General features: G+C 41.5%; 2 protein-coding genes across 2 annotated transcripts in view; one reads left to right on the top strand and one right to left on the bottom strand.

The window, feature by feature from the left end:
* LOC141299002 (uncharacterized) overlaps window positions 1-19827 on the top strand; it is a 110983-nt gene that overhangs the window by 16251 nt on the left and 74905 nt on the right. The gene's annotated exons all lie outside the window — the stretch shown is intronic.
* On the bottom strand, window positions 11661-12882 carry LOC141299305 (uncharacterized). Its single transcript, XM_073829660.1, has one exon. It carries the CDS (start codon window positions 12843-12845, stop codon window positions 11952-11954), a length of 894 nt encoding a protein of 297 aa, XP_073685761.1. The 5' UTR covers window positions 12846-12882; the 3' UTR covers window positions 11661-11951.

The following is a 19827-nucleotide window of genomic DNA, read 5'->3' as shown; positions in this document are numbered from 1 at the left end:
CGCTCCTCCGGGCTCCATCGTCTCTCCGGCTCCGCCCCGGTCAGTCGTCGCCCCACCTTCGCCTCTGGACTCTACTCCTCCGACTGCGCCTCGTCACTCCGTCCTGCCGGCTCTGTGGACCTCCTCCCTCCCGTGGGCACAGCCTCGATCCTCTGTCACTCCGGCTCCGCTGCGTACCTCCGGACCTCCATCTCTGCCGGGGTCGCCAGAGCCTTGGGTTCCGCCTTGGTCCTCCGGATCCTCTGTGTCGCCCAGGACCATCGACTCTCCAGTTTCGCCTCGGGCTCCACCGGCTCCACCTCCGTCGGTCGGCCCCAGGCAGGAGCCAACCCTTCCTCCACCATGGCTTCTCCCTCCGTCGGCTCCGCCTCAGTTCGTGGTTCCAGTACCCCTACATGGACCTGGCCCTCCATCCCTCCCCCTGTTCCGCCTCCGCTCCACCACCCTCCAGGTGGTATTAGGTGGTTAGAGCGTCTGGAAGCCGCTCCTTGGGGAGGGGCTCTGTCACGTATCTGGTCTATCCTGTCATCATGAACTCTTGCACCACACTTCATGGACTTCATTCCCCACAAGCCACTGCACTAATCACTGCATTCACCTGCTCTCACTTTACTGATTACCGCTCACAGCTGCACCTCATCACACTGACTGCATTTAAGCTTCTCACACACACAGCCACCTTGCGAAGTCTTATTGTTCCATCTGGTCATTATTTCCGAGCGTTTATTCCCGTGTTTGATTTCCTGTGTTTTTGATTCCTGGACTCCTTCCCGTGTTTTGATTCTCGCTGCCAGCCCCGACCTTTCTGCCTGTTTTGACCACGATTTCTGCCTGCCTCTTAGTGTTTGTTTTGTGTTTGTTTTGTTTAATAAAATGCTGCAAATGGATCCGCACGTCTCTGACCTTCCCTGTGACAGTTAAAGCAGTTAAAATAAGCAGTGGGATGTGCTAGGACCTTTGATAACTTGCTTATTCGTTTATTGTTTGAATGTAATGTTAATGCTTTTTGCTAACTTTTAGTTAATCCAGCCCATCCTGTCTGGCCTGTTCGCAGCATATTACATATTCTGGACTAACGTTACCAAGAGGAGATAGACGGATCTTTGGAGTTCATTCAAAGGTAAAAGTTGCATTCTAACAATCTGAGTACCTGCATTTTACATGTGGATATGATAGAATATGTTTCTCAACTCAAGAAGAGAGAGTTTTATAGGGAGAATGATTCAGATATACAAAAGCTAAAACTAATTACAGATTGTGTGCTTCCTGACTGTTTTGTAGATATTTATCCTGAGAGAGAAACAAAGAAGTTGAAAGGCAAAGACCCATCTAAAACGACTGGGCACAGAAGAAACCAGTTAAAGTGAGCCCAAGTGACCAGTCTTTTTTGCAATGTGAAGGATTTTCAGTGGAATTTACTGACATGTAAGTACACCTACTCCAAGATCTTTTCCCTTTTATTATGTTCTTTTATACTTTATCTACACTAGCGTTCAAAAGTTTGTGGTTTTATGTTTTGAAATAAGTATCTTCTGCTCATCAAGGCTGCATTTAATAGGTCAAAATACATAAAAAATATAATGTTGTTAAATATTATTAAAATTTAAAATTTTTTAATATACTTTAAAATGTAATTTATTTCTGAATTGTCAGCATCAATACTAATACTAGTCTTCTAATTACTCCAGTGTCACATGATCCTTTAGAAATTATTGTATATGCTGAATTATTATCAATGTTAGAAGCAATTGTGTTGCTTAATATTTTTAATAACCTGTCATACTTTTTTCAGGATTCTTTCATGGATTTTTTTCACCTTTATCCAACAAGTATGTTACATTGAAATTGATTGTAAAGATTTTTATTTTTAGATAAAATTTCTTCTTTTAATAGCTGCTGTTCTTTTGAATGTATTCATCAAAGAATCCTGAAAAAGTACCACAGGCTCCAAAACATACACTGACAACATTGACAATAAATCAGCATATTGATAATAAATGAGAATGATCTCTGAAAGAGTAATGATACTAAACATTCAGCTTTGCATCTCAGAAATAAAGTATATTTGAAAGTATAGTAAAATATAAAACTTGTAATAACTTCTAAATTTTTTACATTTTTTTTTTACAATTTTACTGTTAAATATCATACTGATCTAACTGTAACAATTATCACTCTCTCTGCCTTTGACTGTATCTGTCATCCCTGTCTGTCTGACTGTATCATTGTTTTGTAAAATATCTAATGTATTGCCCTTTTTGTTCTTTTCTATATTTTTAGCCACTCTTTGCATCCTGGGATGGAACAGCATCTAGAGCTGAACTGTTCTCCTTTTTTGATCAGAAGTTTTGTTGGACTCACTTGAGGGCTTGTTGTTTGGCCATGTTGGACTGTTCATGAAGTTGTGAAAATTCATCACTGTCTTTGTGGTATTTCGAACCATTTAATTATGACCATGTTGGTTAAACTTTGGCTAAACGTTGGTTAAACTTAAAATTTAATTTGAGAGTTATATGTTAAATAAAATTGGACCTGTTTTTCAAGATTAAGATGTGTCAAATTATAATTTTTGTTTTTTATTAAATAATAGGTGCACTGAGTTTCATACTATACAATACTTTATGCAGTTAAATATTGTTTAAAGCTTATGCAGTTAATAGATTCTTTAAATTGCTAGTCATTATTATTCAGCAATCTGGAAAATAAATACTGCATATACAGAATACAAAAATTAAAGTAGTTTACTGTAAAAAACACAGCAATGTAAACAAATACAGTTATTTGTTGTAATCTGGAAATACAGGATGATGCTGTAAATTACAATTACAGCAGTGCTGCTGTATATATTACAGTAACCGGCTGGCAACCCTGCTGCCAGTATTTTACTGTAAAACTTACAGGATTTTTTTTTTTTTTTTTAACAGTGTATTGGGGCAAATGAGAACACAAAAATATATTTGTTGCAGTTAACCACTTCAGAGGTATGCTGGGATATTCCTCAATTTCTTCCTGGTCCTTTCTGTAAAAAGATGAGTTAAGAGCTTCTGGAGAGACAATTCCAACCTGAGCCTGTATTTATAAAGTTTCTAATTCATCTTAAAAATGTAACTAGTAACTAGTCCCTGGTTTCACAGAGAAGGCTTAAGTCAAATGAATTTTCAAATGAAATGAATCTGCAATGATTGATCTTAAATTATATCAGTATCTTTTGTTTTGTCTCAAGATGAACACCAGTAATGTTTGTTTCTAAGTACATACCTACTTTATATTAACCTTTCATTTCAGATTAAGTATGTGTGTGTTGCAATATTCTTCATCATGAACATGTTGAGGTTTTAGGCCAAAATCTCAGTTTGTCCTACACATTTGATGCAATAAAATCCTAAAATATAATTAAGTCCTTATATGCTCGAACCCGGTAATTGCTGCTTGTAGCTGTATCTACCTATTTGATTGCAACTTCGAATCATTGCTTACATACCATTTTCATTTGTATGACTTTATTCCGCAGCTCTTTACTATTACATATTACCATCAATCCTCCATCTTCAAGTACTTTTGCACACTTGAACTCATCTGCTTGTTTCAAATCATTTATTAATGCAATTACACTTTTAACTTTTGTCTTGTTCTTGCAAGTCTTTCCACAGTGATGGCACAGCAAAGGCTTCTCTCTGGTGTTATTACATGGCTATGTCACACTGATAACATAAAAATACAGTTCTACCAGAAAGACTCGGGAGAATTTATACTATACCGATTACGTTTATGTAGCAGCTCAGCAAGCAATCAGGTTCTTTGGCGTAGGCCCCGTTCGTAACTCGCATTCAGAGGGTACGGAAACAGCGAGTCCCGCCTGAAGACGAAGGCGGGGGCGCCGCTCACCCCCCGCGGAGTCAGGAAGGGGCCAACTGGTGATGTTGGGGATTGAGGAAAGACAATCTGAGTCTTCACGAAGGAGGGGATAGCCTGATTGATAGTGATGTGGTAAATAGAGGGATGACCCAGCTTGGTGGAGTAGAGGAGTTGGAGGAAAGATTCCATCTTGGTGGAGGTGGGGAGGATGGAGGTGCTGGAGCGACAGCATCTGCGAACTCAGACATGGTAAGCGCTACCCTTTAAAGCTACAGTAAATGATATGATTAGGAGATGAGGAGGTAATTAGTGACGCGAACGATTGAGTCTTCCTGGCAGAACTTGCGTTAGCTTCATTTCTACCAGAAAGACTCAGGAGAATTTATACTATACCAATTACGTTAATGTAGCAGCTCAGCAAGCAATCAGGTTCTTTGGCGTAGGCCCCGTTCGTAACTCGCATTCAGAGGGTACGGAAACAGCGAGTCCCGCCTGAAGACGAAGGCGGGGGCGCCGCTCACCCCCAAAGATAGGTGGACTTAAGGATCGACCGGAACGGGAATCCTGGGGTTCCTGGCTTAGATGGAGAAAGAAAGAGAAAACAAAATTAGATTTAGATGAGTGCCATTCATGGTTATATTAAATGAACCACTAGCCGTTTTTTTTTTTTATAGCTATCGTGAAAATTAACAAATGCTGCTGGTATCCTTGATTGCGACGTGAAACAGAGCCGTCCTTTGATAGAACACGTGGCCCACAGGCCATCTTTTGATAGAACGCATGGCCACAGGCCATCTTTTGATGGAACACATGGGCCATGGGCCATCTTTTAATAGGACGCGTGGCCGCTGGCTGTCCTTTGATAGAACATGTGGCCCACAGGCCATCTTTTGATGGAACTCATGGGCCACAGGCCATCTTTGGATAGAACGCTTGGGCCACAGGCCATCTTTTGATAGAACACATGGGCCACAGGCCATCTTTTGATAGAACGCTTGGGCCACAGGCCATCTTTTGATAGAACACATGGGCCACAGGCCATCTTTTGATAGAACACATGGGCCACAGGCCATCTTTTGATAGAACACATGGGCCACAGGCCATCTTTTGATAGAACGCTTGGGCCACAGGCCATCTTTTGATAGAACGCTTGGGCCACAGGGCATCTTTTGATAGAACACATGGGCCACAGGCCATCTTTTGATAGAACACATGGGCCACAGGCCATCTTTTGATAGAACACATGGGCCACAGGCCATCTTTTGATAGAACACATGGGCCACAGGCCATCTTTTGATAGAACGCTTGGGCCACAGGCCATCTTTTGATAGAACACATGGGCCACAGGCCATCTTTTGATAGAACACATGGGCCACAGGCCATCTTTTAATAGGACGCGTGGCCGCTGGCCATCCTTTGATAGAACACATGGGCCACAGCCCGTCTTTTGATAGAACGCATGATAGAATACACAGGCCAACTTTTGATAGAACGCATGGGCCACGACCATCTTTGATAGAACACATGGGCCACGGGCCGTCTTGATAGCTTTGGTATTTACCATAATTACGATAGCGCATGAAGGCAGCATAAGCTGCAGCCACTTGAACCTATAGCGTGTACAGCTGTTTGACGGACGTATAACCCGCAGGCCATCTTGCTTTAGTAGCTAGCCATACAATTCGTGAAAGTGCCAACCGCTTTGGCAAAACACCACCACCAGTAGAAAAATAGGATTTTACCTAAATCGAGACTGGAGAGCTTGCTGGGCTTCGAGGATGGAGGTACGAGAGCGACAGCATCGGTGAGCACCGCGGGTTCGTGTCGACTCTCGGCTCTCTCCGGCTCGGGTTGGTGCGTGTAGCGCGAGCGCGCTGGCGATCAGAGCCTCATGCCGCCGCTTGAGCAGCTCGAGCTCACAAATTCGCCAGACTGAGCTCCAGCCGTTGCTTCTGTCTACCACCGCCAGCGAGGACGACGGTACATTGTTACGACTCCTGCGCCGCAAACACATCCGCAGAGGGGGAGAACCACACGGTTCACGTTAAACTATGCCGACAGCCGTTTTTAATGAAGTAACCATGGTATCCGTGATAAAATCCTGTCAGATTGAGAGAGTTAACGGCTCCGCTCCTTGCAAACTGCGGGTGGATTCCAGTTTCACGGCTGTGTGCTGGAGCGACAGCATCTGTGAACTCAGACATGGTAAGCGCTACCCTTTAAAGCTACAGTAAATTATATGATTGGGAGATGAGGAGGTAATTAGTGACGCAAACGATTGAGTCTTCCTGGCAGAACTTGCGCTAGATTCATTTCTTTCATGTGTGAAACCTCGTGTGGTATTTAAGTGCAGTTTTATATCTGAAACTCTTTCCGCAGTGACCACATATAAATGGCTTCTCTCCAGTGTGAACTCTCATGTGTCTGTTAAGAGTTCCTTTTTGCCTGAAACTTCTTCCACATTGCTGGCAGGTGAAAGTCTTCTCTCCAGTGTGAACTCTTATGTGGTCTTCAAAAAGTTGTTTATGATTAAACCTCTTTCCACACTGAGGGCATGTGTAGGGCTGCTCTCCAGAGTGAATTCTCATGTGGTCTTTAAATTGTTTTTGACAGAAACTCTTTCCACACTCAGAGCAGGTGTAGGGTTTCTCGCTATGAGTTCTCATGTGGAAGGTTTTCTTGTTGTTCAAAACTTATTCCACACTGATCACATTTGTAAGGGTGCTCTCCATTGTGAATTCTCATGTGTCTGTTTAAGCTTTCTTTTTGAGTGAAACAGCAGCATGCATGCAGCATGTAAGTGTTTACAGTTTCTCATTTGCCTCATTCATCTGAATCCTCAAGCATCCTTCATATAACAGCCCTTAATTGGTTCATCGTGGACAAATCTGGGCATGAAGGTCTCCGGTGTGATTTAATTTAATTCACGAGTTCGCGCTTACATATAATTAGCTGGTGTATGTAATGCATGTTTGGCGTGCTGTCCAGGGAAGGGCTCCGAGCTCGGGAATGGCCCGAACCTAAAGTACCCCCCTAATAAGCAATGGAGAGTAGGACGGCTGCCGGACATCAGGTATAAGGTCAGTAGGCCCTACCGGCTGCTGGTATGGATTTATCAGTCCCTCCAGGATTTCGCGGGATTTTTTTGTGATTGTTGCGGCCTAAAATGCCAGATTTTGCGGCAGCTTTTTCAAAAAGTTGCGGGAAAAGTTGCGATTTTTTTAGACAGATTTCACAAACATATTATGAATTTTTTAAGTGTTCTTTGCAAGCTTACTCCCCCAAAGCACAGGAATTCAAAAATTCGGCTTTCTGCACGCTCTGATCACATGCAGATCTGACAGCAGACTATCGCTGCTTCTTCAGGAGGCTGCAGCGCAGGTTCAATTAAGACAAAATCATGTTGTCCCCGTAAAATATTTAGACTTTTAGCATTTTGTTGCCGCGGCGACACGGCATGCCCGATTCTGATTGTTTTACAAGCAAATGGGCTGATTCTGAAAACCTTTTTTATATATTTATTTCATGCCTAAAGCAAGGGACAAGAATGAAGGAAAATGAGTACATGAACAAGATGTTTATTTTCCCTATTATAGGTACAGACATTTAAATTAGAGGCAACCACTGCATTTTTAAACAATTACAGTAGCCTGTAAATAACAAAAAACAAACAACACATCTCTTACTTAATCGTGTAGACAATATATGCAGTCATCATCAAAGTAGGCTACTCTTTCAATATTCAAAGTGCAAATAGAGGGATATACTAATTACAGCCTAGATATTTTATATAACCTAATTTGAGCGCATTGGTGAGTCGCTCTTCAAACGCAGGGTATTAAAATTGCTTTTGAATGTGTGTGCGCGTTTTACTTTTTGGTTTCGTTTTAACGACAGCATGAAACTCTCGGCGGTGCTGAACGTGCTTTCTAGAGTGCGGATCGGCCGCATTTTTCTGTCCGAACCCGGCCCGCGTCTGACAGGAGCCTCTGACAGGAGATCAAGACTCAGAAAAAAAAGAGTTTGGGACGCCTGGTGAGGGGGACTCTCACAACATCCGATGGGAGACCAAGGCTCACGACATCGCATGGATAAGTCTCGCTTGCAGGCGGCAAGTATAGGAACCCAACCGGGCGAACTCTCGCCAACGTCCAACAGGAGACCAAGGCTCACGGCATCGGACGGGTAAAAATTAATAGGAAAACTCGACTGGGAGGGTTCCCGCTGACATCTGAGGGGAGATCAGGACTCGAATGGGTAAGCCTCACCAGGTGGGGGGAAAAGATGTGAAGTTGGCTAAAAGGGGCTCAGATAGTAATCGGCAGGAGGTCAAGACTAGTGGCATCGGACAGTTGAGTCTTGCCGACCGTCGTATGGAAGGGAAAAATTGCAAGGTTGGTTGGACGGAACTGAGGGGCCAAGATTTGCTTGACCGGAAGGCTGTTGTAGCATTTGACAGGAGTTTAATACTCACGGCACAAACAGGTAGACATAACCGGTAGTTAAAGGAAAGACATATTAAAAAAATATATATATATATTTGTAAACGGGAGAGAAATCACACAACAAGGAGAGCTCAGTTGAATACCCGGAGGGTGGATTTTATTGACAAACGTGCAGATGAAATAATGACGTGGCGGTGAATGGAGAAGTGTCTCCCTGTGAGTTCGGCTCACACGGCTTATCTGGCCGCGGCCTGATGAGGGACAGCTGCGACCAATCAGCCGGTGATGAGGAGAGACAGGTGATTTGTGTAGGTTTCCAGGGCGACGCCAAGAACATCGCCCAGGAACTGTTCCAGTTGTTTAGATACTGACCGATCAAGGTACTCCCTTCATGTCCAGGCTAATGGCGGATTTCTGCAGGCTGCTGCAGGTGAAGCTGTTGAGGACCACGGTCTACCACCCGCAAACGGACAGAATCCTCGAACGCTTCAACCAAACCCTCAAGCGGATGCTTCGGCGAGTTACGGCAGAGGACAGAAGGGACTGGGACCTGATGCTGCCGTACGTCCTGTTTGGCATCTGTGAGGTTCCCCAGGCCTCAACTGGCTTTACCCCATTTGAACTCCTCTTCGGTCGACAACCCTGAGGCCTACTCGATGTGGCAAAGGAGGCCTGGGAGCAGCAGCCTGCCCATCACCACTCTGTCGTGGAACATGTCCAGCAGATGAGGGAGAAGATCGACTGAGTGATGCCATTAGTCCGGGAACATCTTGTCAAGGCCAAGCAAAGCCAGCAGCGCCACTACAACCGTGTCGCCCAACCACGAGAATTCCAGCCGGGAGACCGAGTTACGGTCCTAGTCCCCACCGCCAAATGTAAATTCTCAGCCAGCTGGCAAGGGCCCTACACCACAGTGGAACGGATTGGGCTAGTCACATATCGACTGAGACAGCCGGGACGAAGACGCACAGACCAGATATATCACGTAAACCTCCTCAAGAAGTGGGTCGGGACTAGAGACCAGCTCGCCACATTCAGCACCTCCGAACCCGTGGTTGTGGATATGAACCCCCAGCTGTTGGCTGCCCAGAAGGGAGACCTGGAGACCTCACATCTCCCCGAGCGGATCAACGTCCTCCATCATGACATCCGTACCCCAACTGGAGTCATAGTTCGGCAGCGCCCTTATCGGGTCCCTGAGGCTCGTCGGCAGGCTATTGAGGACGAGGTTCAACAGATGCTGAAGTTAGGGGTGATCGAGCCGTCTTGCAGCCCTTGGTCCAGCCCAATCGTAATGGTCCCCAAACCGGACAGCACCCTCCGGTTCTGAAACGACTTCAGACGGCTCAATGAGGTATCAGAGTTCGACAGCTACCCCATGCCTCAGGTGGACGAGTTACTAGATCGATTGGGACGGGCCCGGTACATCTCCACCCTGGACCTGACAAAAGGGTACTAGCAACTCCCCCTCTCCGAAACTGCCAAACCTAAAACAGCCTTCTCCACACCTAGCGGTCACTGGGAGTACCGGACCCTCCCCTTCGGTCTTCATGGAGCTCCAACGTCCTTTCAAAGACTAATGGACATCATCCTCCGGCCACACCAGTCTTACGCCGCAGCCTATTTGGATGACGTTGTCATCCACTCCGAGGCATGGGAGGACCACATTGACCGGCTACGGAGGGTTCTGACGGAGCTACGGAAGGCTGGGCTGACCGCCAACCCCCGCAAGTGTCACCTAGCGTTCGATGAAGCGAAGTACCTGGGTTACCAGGTTTGGAGGGGGCTAATTTGCCCACAGGAGAAGAAAGTGGAAGCCGTAAGGACGGCCCTGAGGCCGCGGACCAAAACCCAGGTACGAGCATTCTTGGGGTTGGAGGGCTACTAACGCTGTTTCATCCCTAACTTCTCCTCTTTAGCCACCCCTCTGACAGACCTGACCAGGTAGGGACAGCCGGAGAAGTTGCTGTGGTCTCCTGCGGCGGACAAAGCCTTCCAGCAAATCAAGACAGCCCTCACCTCAGAGCCCGTTCTGCGCGCCCCGGACTCTAGCTGTCCCTTCCTGCTGCAGACGGATGCCTCTGACACCGGCCTGGGAGCATATCGGTAGTGTGACGAGCGTCCCGAAGGATCATCAGCGTCGCCCTGGCAACACACGAGCTCAACTTGCTCACGCTCATCATGACGGAATCGGTCTCAGCTGCAGCTCATCAAGTGGCCTCATTATAAGCGGCGTGCTGCCGGCTCACTCTGAGAAAGATCTCCACAGAGCTCACATGCTAACATTTACTCTACCCTACAGAGAGCAACTGAAGACCGATTCCAACTTCACCGTTCACTGGATTCACGACGAGCACTAAGAGCAGAGAGCACACCGTATCACAAGCTTCACTCTCCACATTCAATCTCAGTTTTCTTTGTTAAATAAATCCACCCTCCGGGGCTACAAAATGAGTTCTCTGTCCTGTGGTCCTTCACCCCATCACAGTACATAGAAAAAGTCTTAGATCTTTAAGTTCAGCTCATGAAAAATGGGGGCAAAAAAAAAAAAGTGTTGTGTTTATAATTTTGGTCAGTACACTTGGGAATTTTTAGAAATATGTACATTTCTGTTTAAATAATCTGCACTACTTAGTATAAATCACTATTAAATCTATCAAGATGTCAGCAGATAATGAATAAATTCAAAAACAGCATTCCCAGCTTCAATAATCAGCTTCAGTGACAGTTTATTCTCTTCATAAGGCTACAAAAGAGTTTGAAAATATGAATACATCATGGCAGTCCTGATATAAACTGCAGGAGCAGATTTTATTCAGTCCTTCTATCATGTAGCTCTGGTTCAGCTTCACAATGCTCCTGACACTGAGAATGAGTTGCTCTGGTGTGGTGATATTTTACTAGACATTACTGATGAAAAATTACCCATGTTGCGTACCATTGAAGATTCCATTATGAAATCAAATGAGAAAGATATCAAGTGAGAACACAAAACACTCTCTAGCCATCTATACTGCCCTCCAAAGGCAAAGTGCAGTAACTACACCAACACTGAAACTAAGAAAAATGCCTTTAAAGTTTTAACACCAGCTAGTCAAACATATAGTCTCTCGCTTTTCTCTGAAACGGGACAAAATTGAACCAGGAGACTTTGCCACAAGACAACACTGTTGTCAAAGTCCATTTTAAGCCTTAACTCAATTTTGACCAAATGTTTAGTTACTGCGCTTTGCCTTTGGAGGGCAGTATAAGAGTTTTGGTTGTATTCCCATGTTCAAACTTAATGGGACCCCAGTTATAAATCCACACCTCCATATTTTATTACCTATTTGATTGCAACTTTAAATCATTGCTTACATACCATTTTCATTTTTATCACTTTATTCTTATGCTGTTTACTATTACATATTACCACCGATGCTCCGTCTTCAAGTACTTTTGCACACTTGATCTCATCTGCTTGTTTCAACTCAATTGTTAATGCAATTAAAATTTTAACTTTTGTCTCGTTTCTGCAAGTCTTTCCACAGTGATGGCACAGCAAAGACCTCTCTCTGGTGTTATTTCATGACTATGTCACACTGATAATAAAAATGCAGTTCTCTCATGTGTGAAACCTCATGTGGTATTTCAGTGCTGCTTTATTTAGAGTTATATTCCAGAGTGAACTCTCATGTGTCTGTTAAGGGATCCTTTTTGATTGAAACTTCTTCCACATTGCTGGCAGGTGAAAGGCTTCTCTCCTGTATGAATTCTTATGTGGTCTGCAAAGTGTCGTTTATAATTAAACTTCTTTCCGCACTGAGGGCATGTGTAGGGTTGCTCTCCAGAGTGAATTCTCAAATGGCCTTCAAAGTGCCATTTTTGACAGAAACTCTTTCCACATTCACAGCATGTGTAGGATTTCTCTCTGTCAGATTGATCAAAACACTTTCCACACTGATCTCCAGTGTGAATTCTCATGTGTCTTTTAAAGCTTCTTTTTAAAGTGAAACTCTTTCCACACTGTGTGCATGTGTAAGGCTTCTCTCCAGTGTGAATTCTCATGTGGATTCCAAGGTGTCCAGGTTGAGTAAAACTCTTTCCAAATTGTTGGCATTCATAAGGTTTCTCTCCAGTGTGAACTTTCATGTGGACTCCAAGATGTCCAGGTTGAGTAAAACTCTTTCCACACTGTTCGCAGGCATAAGGTTTCTCTCCAGTGTGAATTCGCATGTGGACTCCAAGGTGTCCAGGTTGAGTAAAACTCTTTCCACACTGTTTGCAGGTGTAAGGCTTCTCTCCAGTGTGAGCTCTGATGTGGACTTCAAGGTGTCCAGATTGAGTGAAACCCTTTCCACACTGAGGGCAGGCATACGGTTTCTCTCCTGTGTGAACTCTCATATGTCTTTTAATACTTTCTCTTTGATTGAAACACTTTCCACACTGTTGACAGGTGAAATAACTTCCTGTCGTTCGAGTCATTTTTCTTGAGGAAGTCTTTTTAGTCTGTGAACAACTAAAAAATGTTTCTCCATTTATAGAATCATGATCTTTCTCTTCCATTTCATTCAGTACTTGACTCTCCTCTTTCAGTGCCTTCAGTTCTAAGGTGAAAAAAGACAAGTAAAAGTGAACCCCAATTTAATGTCACAAAACAACAGACATCAAAACATTCAAACATGTAAAGTATCAAAACTAACATACAACTACATCCTATATCCCCTAAGCAAGTTATCAATTCCAGTCCTCGCACTCCACCCGCTCTGCATATTTTGCATGCCTCTCTTAGTAAATGAACCTGATTCTGATAATCAGCTCATCTTCACACACAGACCAATCTTAACAGAGGAGTGTGAAGTGTGACATCTGTAAATAAATACAATTTAAATTCATGTCTTGCATGCTTTAATGAAACTCATACAGTTGCTTCGAACTTAAAATAATGGCGGAATATCCTATGAAGTCCACTTTGCAGGGCATTTACGTTCAAATGGAACAAACGTCATATGTGATACACTGTTAGACATTTCAAAGGGTTTTTACAGTAACTTACTGGCAACACTGTTGCCAGTGAGTTACTGTAATTAAGATATACAGTATCCAACTGTATTTCAGTTTACAGTACCCAACTGTATTTCAGTAAGGCACTGTAGTAATGCACTGCCATGTATTATTGTAATTAATTGTTTTTTATATAGATTTCATTAAATTTTATAACTTTTATATAGAATTAATTTTATAGGTACTACTGATATTCAATTCAAACAGACACAATTATTCCAAAATATCACATTCTTTATTTAAACATTGCACATATAACACTGAAAAATACACAGTCTTCCAATGCTGGAACAGTGCATCTTCACTATTTCTCCCATCTAAGGTATTCCAGGTGCTGCTCCGAAATGTAGGCCACCTTTGCTCACCATCCACTTTATTACACAGCAAAATTTGTTCCCTGAAAGAAAAAAAAAAAAAAGAAATTACACATTTGTAAAAGACAAACCCCCATATGGAATACACAAACCTCTTAATATCATAGTGAAGTTATTCTCTTACCATGAATTATCAGTCCAAGCGTGGCTGGCCTGCTACTGTCCGTTGTGATGCTTCATTGAGTTGCCTTTGAGCAATTCCACGCAAATGTCAACCTTACCATGAAAAAATAAAGTTTATACAAAAAGAACAAAACCCGGTTTAAGTTGTGCATTTAGGTCTGTATTTAGCTGCATCAACGTGCTTTAATAGAAATTTGAAGGAAATAGCTATTTTTTTCTACCACATATGATGGGTGCACCTATTGTAAAATTACAATTTCATTTGACTGTATTTCATGGTTTCAAATGAGAGATTAAAGACTGCCTATTTTTTTAATTTTATGTCAACAGTAAGTATTTTGTAGAAAGATGGAGGCCTGTATGAAAAGTAAATAAACTCACTTTGTCTAAACAGCAATGATTTTTGGATTTATAAGGGCTAGATTCATGACGTCAGGACGCTTCAGCGTTGTGTCACGTCCGTAACGTTTTAAAGATTAAGTTTATTTAATTTAGTAATTACTAATGCAATTAACTTGAAACTTTCTGTACAAAGCCAACTTATGGCCATGCTTATTATGATCAACAGCCCATCTCAATTCTTTGCTCTTATCAGCCATAATAATGCGTTACGGACGTGACCGTTACGGACGTGACTCTTACAGATGCTTCATATTAATTCATATGCATACTGGCACACAACACAAGTTGATGATCGATAGCCTGTGTATTTCTATTATACTGTGACCTGTTTGAGTTTTTTTCTATCATAACATTTTAGAAATTAATTCATTCTAAAATTTCAGAAATTGCGTTCTCAACTAAAAATAGCGCGGAGATGGACTGCATTTACTGTGCAGAAATGCACAGGCGGACTAAAGGGAAAAAATCGTCAAAACTATTTGAAATGTCATATAATTTCCATTGTCAGTATTATCTTATTTAAACATTTTATGTATTTCAAATAACTTGTGTCGCTATCTGCGCTGCATTCATGCATAGAGCAAGATTTTGCGTGTTCTGCGCGCATGCTGCTGAGTGAGCAAGAGATGTTCTGTGGGGTTTCAACACTCATATTTGTCTAAATATTCTTTTCTTCATTACAAATCTTGTTTGGTTTTATTTTGTATCATTGCATGTTAAAAATAATTCACTATTTTATGCAGATGCAAAATGAAGATTAGGCTTTCCCATTTTATAAATATTTGTACAAAATATATTCAGCATATTTAATAACCTGTTTTGTATCTTTATTATTTAATGCATAAGCGATTTATTAAAACAAGTTTATGCTGCGACATATGCGTAATCTTGATTAACAGCAACTAATGATCAACGAATTGGAACGGCATCGGTCAATTAGATCATTTTAAAACGTCAAATATATCCTTCAATTTGCAGGTTATAACTCCGTTTGTCTCGGGTGTAGACTTGTGAAAATTTATTTTAATGTGGATCCCCACTAGCATTAACCTCATTTATTACTGATATTTAAGGGTTTGTGCGGAAAACTAATGCGCATGCATGACAGGGAGGTGCATGCGTGATCACTTTTTTTTCTGATAAAGCATTTTTTTCTGATAATGAAACATTCAGTTCGAACCTGATTTAACGTAAGCTTTTAATTTTATTATTTGTATTTTTTTTTTTTTTTTTTTACAAATAAAGACAGACAGGATGCGCTTTCTGCCATCTCGGTCTGTCTCTGGCTGGAGCGTTTCTCAAAAAAGAGCCAGAACTCAGCCTGTCTCACATAGGCTACAAGAGATATGTCTAGCTTAAAATGTCTACTTTCAAACGAACCAATTAAAAACGAAATTAAACACTCTCCGTTTATGTAATATGAAGGCTTTATTTCTCTCTAAAGCCACATCCAGTATAGGCCTGTGGAGATGCGAGTCAGCACTGTGAATTTCATCTGGCAGCTCACAAGAAAACATTAGTTTATTAATAAAAACATTAAAATGTCTCATTTTTGTATACATTAATTAGTTAAATAATGGCCTAAACGAATGTTTATTACTTACTATAAGTTACTATTAGACGTCTCAGTTAAAGTTTTTAAAGCATTTTATACGCATTTCCATAGTCGGATAAATTCCGCTTTCAGAACGGTCACGTCCGTAACGGAGAGATGTCACGTCCGTAACGCTGATTTTTCCTCTGAAACATAAAAGCGAAAATTTAAACAAAACTGATGTTTTAGATTTTGTAAATAGCCAACCCTTGTCAATTCGGCAGATATTGTTACTTCTGGTTTGTGCACTGTAAATCGCAGAAATTTTACAAAATATGTTGTCTCCCAGAAACTCGAGTCTTTTTTTGTCACGTCCGTAACGTATGTGTATTTCCCTCATTTAAAATATAAAACAGGGTTTTAGACTGAAACTTTTCTGATGTCTGGACTCTATTTTAAGGGGTTTCAAAAATATAAAGAGATGGTTCAATATATTGGTAAAGAATAAAATTTATGAGGATTTATATTTCAGGTTTTGACCTTGAATGTCACGTCCGTAACGCTGGAATTGCTCATTTAAACACACACAAAATGCAGTAAATATTAAATTATTATAATTTTTTTTAATCTAATGCTAAAGCTAGAAAGGCAGCTAGTCATAAAACTTTTGTTTAACCTAGCTAACTTATGATTTTGAATTCTCAGCTAGGCTACTACTGGCCAACGTTAATTAACACCTGAACAAAATCACACATTAGTTAACTTACTGTTGATATAAGATATTTTATGTCTTGCGAGTTAAAATAATTGTATTTGGTAATTTAATAAGCTAATTGCGTCGTTTGTTAATTGAAAGTACAGCGCAGTTTACCGTGGTAAAGTTTATGTAGGCTACCATAATATCGACAAGTAAATGTTACTAGGTTTAACTGTTGGACAAAAATCTGACAAACCACACACAAACAGACATACAAATATATATTTTTACCTTGTTTGCTTGTCTTATCTCGTAAGGTGCGTCAATACACAGCGCAGATGCATTCCGGAACTCTCCCGCTCGCGGGTTCCATCCCTGGGGAAAACCCCCGGCTCTGCCCCGCTGGTTCCATGTCCTCACTCCTCAGACGCGAGCGGCGCGACGTGACAAAAGACAGTATAGAAACCATTATAATCTGTGATACTATCCACAATAGATGCAGGACAGTAAACTGATGCCCCAGTATATTTCTGAAGTACAGTAGTACTCTAAACACGCTGTTTTACTCGCGCTGTTTCTGACACGAAGGATGAACTCTGCGTAGGGCAAAATCCTGTCAGTCCAAATGTAAGAAATGAGGAAAAGAATTATCTCAATGGAGTGGCGCCAAAGAGGTCGTTACCGCAAATACAGTAGTAAACAGCAATTTTTAAATATACAGTTAGTCTCTGTATGTGGTGTTTGACGTCACAGAAAATTCCCATGATGCAAAGGGAATTACAGTTATTTACTTTAAAGGGAATTGGCAGTTTTATACTGGGTGATATACTGTAAATAACTGTAGAAATTACAGAAATGTCTAACAGTGTAAGAGATACACACAAAATATGCAGAGCCTTGGGGCACGAGGACTGCTGTATTAAGCAATTGTAAGAGGAGTTGCATGTATTTTGAGAAACCCTTTACTTATTTAGGATTTCTCAAATAGCATTAAGCTGGCATTGAAACCCTCCATCTAAAATAATAATAATTAAAAAGTTATAAACTGTTTGACTCAGATCTAATTAATTAGGGGCCTAGCACCAAAGGTATTGTAATAATTCAATTTGCACAAAATTAAATTAATTCTTGCTCAGAACAAGCAATATTATCTGCCAATGGGATAAACAAAAAAAATCTTATTTCAAACAGAAAACCAGATCTTTTTTTCTTACCCCATGTTCAGATTATTTTGCTTGTTTCAAGTAAAAATGCACATAATTTAAACATTTTTTTTCTTCTGAAAACAAACAAAATAATTTTTACTTGTGTAGGAATTCGACTACGCAAAGTGCAAATAACAAACGAGTCACCATCACTCCACGAAAGATCAAAGATTCCTTTATCCTGATCATTTGCCATCAGGAACCGCAAGCAACTGGAAAGCGCCACTCTGTCTACCCAAAACTCCATCTGCTGATCACGCTAATTGCGACATCACCCCAGGAAACAAAGCAGCAATAAAAGATAATCCAATCAGGAAGATCATGTGTGATTTTCTGCTAAGAGACTCAATTGGTACATTGTCACCTCGGATTGAACCCATGACCAGAATTCGCTGATCTGCACAAAACACCAGAAAAAGGGCAATCTACAGAGATCACCCTCTCTGAGCTTCCCCAAAAGAACCAATTGTCTGCCCACTTGTGACTTGAGTTAACATAAATCGAGTTAGGAAAAATGATTGATCACAGGATAGCCTTCCTGCTGCGAAAACCCCCGGAATTCCTTCCACACTGCGCAAAGCTGAACTCACACCACGTGCGTTACAAATGTGCTATCAAACATGATGCAAAGGCGAAAAGAAACACTTGACCAAGCACGCGATTGTGCCATCAAAACTCTACAGAACAAACTGAAACTCCGTGACTGCCAAACTCTTCAAAGTCTTGCAACTCTGATGCAGAAGAGCCCCGAGCGTGTCAAACCGCGTAACCAGGCAACCAACCGAAGCTTCTCCCGGCAAACAGTCCACTCCTCACGAATGTGTTTCCCCGAAGACTCTGCTTTTGGTGGTTTTCTAAGGTTGCGATCTAAGAACTAGTTAAGAAATACTAGAACTTTGGGGTTCTCTTAAAATCCATAACTTCCCATCACTGAAACTGTATGAGCTGTGTGCGTGTGAATGTGTGTGTGTGTGTGTGTGTGTGTGTGTGTGTTCATGTTTAAGTAGCTTAGATTGTGTCCTAGAGTAGTTCAATAAATCATTGTTTCATTAAAAGAAGTGTCTTGAATTTTATGTTCACAAAAGTTCTATCTGTGTTTAGATCAAGCTACCTCAGCCTTAAAATTTCCTAACGTAAAATTGTGGTTTATTTATGCTCCTGACAATGAGCGTAATATAAACTTCTAATATAAACTTGATAAAGAGTTGATAAAGTATACTGAATTAACCACTTCGCTGGACGAATGGTTAAGAAGCTTAAATCTATTCATTCTGAATCAATTTAATCATTTCCCTGAATCTTTCGATTCGATTCATTATTTGAATCATTATAAATTTTAGCTAATTGTACTACACTTGTCTAGAAAATCCTTCTTGATATAAGAGATTTTTTTTGTCTTGTTTCCAGCCAAAATGTCAAAAAAATTGAGTAAGAAAAGCATTTTTTGCAGCGTGGCACTTGCACATACTGGCATGCTTGCTTTTGGCCTGACAGTGGAAATGTGGCTAATAAATTCTCTACAGTGGAATGGACTTTCTGTCTTTACTGGAGTGTTTTGATCAGAAGCAGCTTGTGAACGGCTCTACGCATATCTAAGGACACACTTTAGATCTAATCTTTTCTAATGGTGCATTCTTGTCAACAGTTTTCCTCCTCAGATTTAGGGCTGTCTGACTATTTGGCTATTTACTTTTTTTTTTTTAAAGGAACCGTATGTAGGATTGTGGCCAAAACTGGAACTGCAATCACTTTCAAAATACTGTAGAACGGTGTATCCCCTCCCGCTCCCCCCTGACTCCAGGTTGCCAGCTAAGCTGCAGGAGTAGGCTGCAACAAGGAGCTTCCAACGGCAAGTGACGAGTCCTACACAGTAATTTGTTTTTCTTCTGTTAATTATGTTTATGCTTCACAAGAGATGTTTTGCGAAGTAATTATGTATCGCAAAAATTTACAGATGGCGATTAGCCAAATATTTCGTAAAGATGTACTGTAATACCACATTTCAGTCGGAACATAGGTTGTTTTCATACCCTGCTAGTGGTGCGATATAAAGCTTTTCATGAACGCATTTAGCACGGCCGACCGTGGAAAATCCACTGTGTACGGAAGCAAAGTTAGCCAAACATAGATGAATCTTACCTGTTCAGGA

Source organism: Garra rufa, chromosome 23, assembly GCF_049309525.1.
Source record: "Garra rufa chromosome 23, GarRuf1.0, whole genome shotgun sequence".
Classification (NCBI taxonomy): domain Eukaryota; kingdom Metazoa; phylum Chordata; class Actinopteri; order Cypriniformes; family Cyprinidae; genus Garra; species Garra rufa.
The sequence above is the reverse complement of the archived record's forward strand: the minus strand, read 5'-3'. Positions and strand labels throughout refer to the sequence as shown.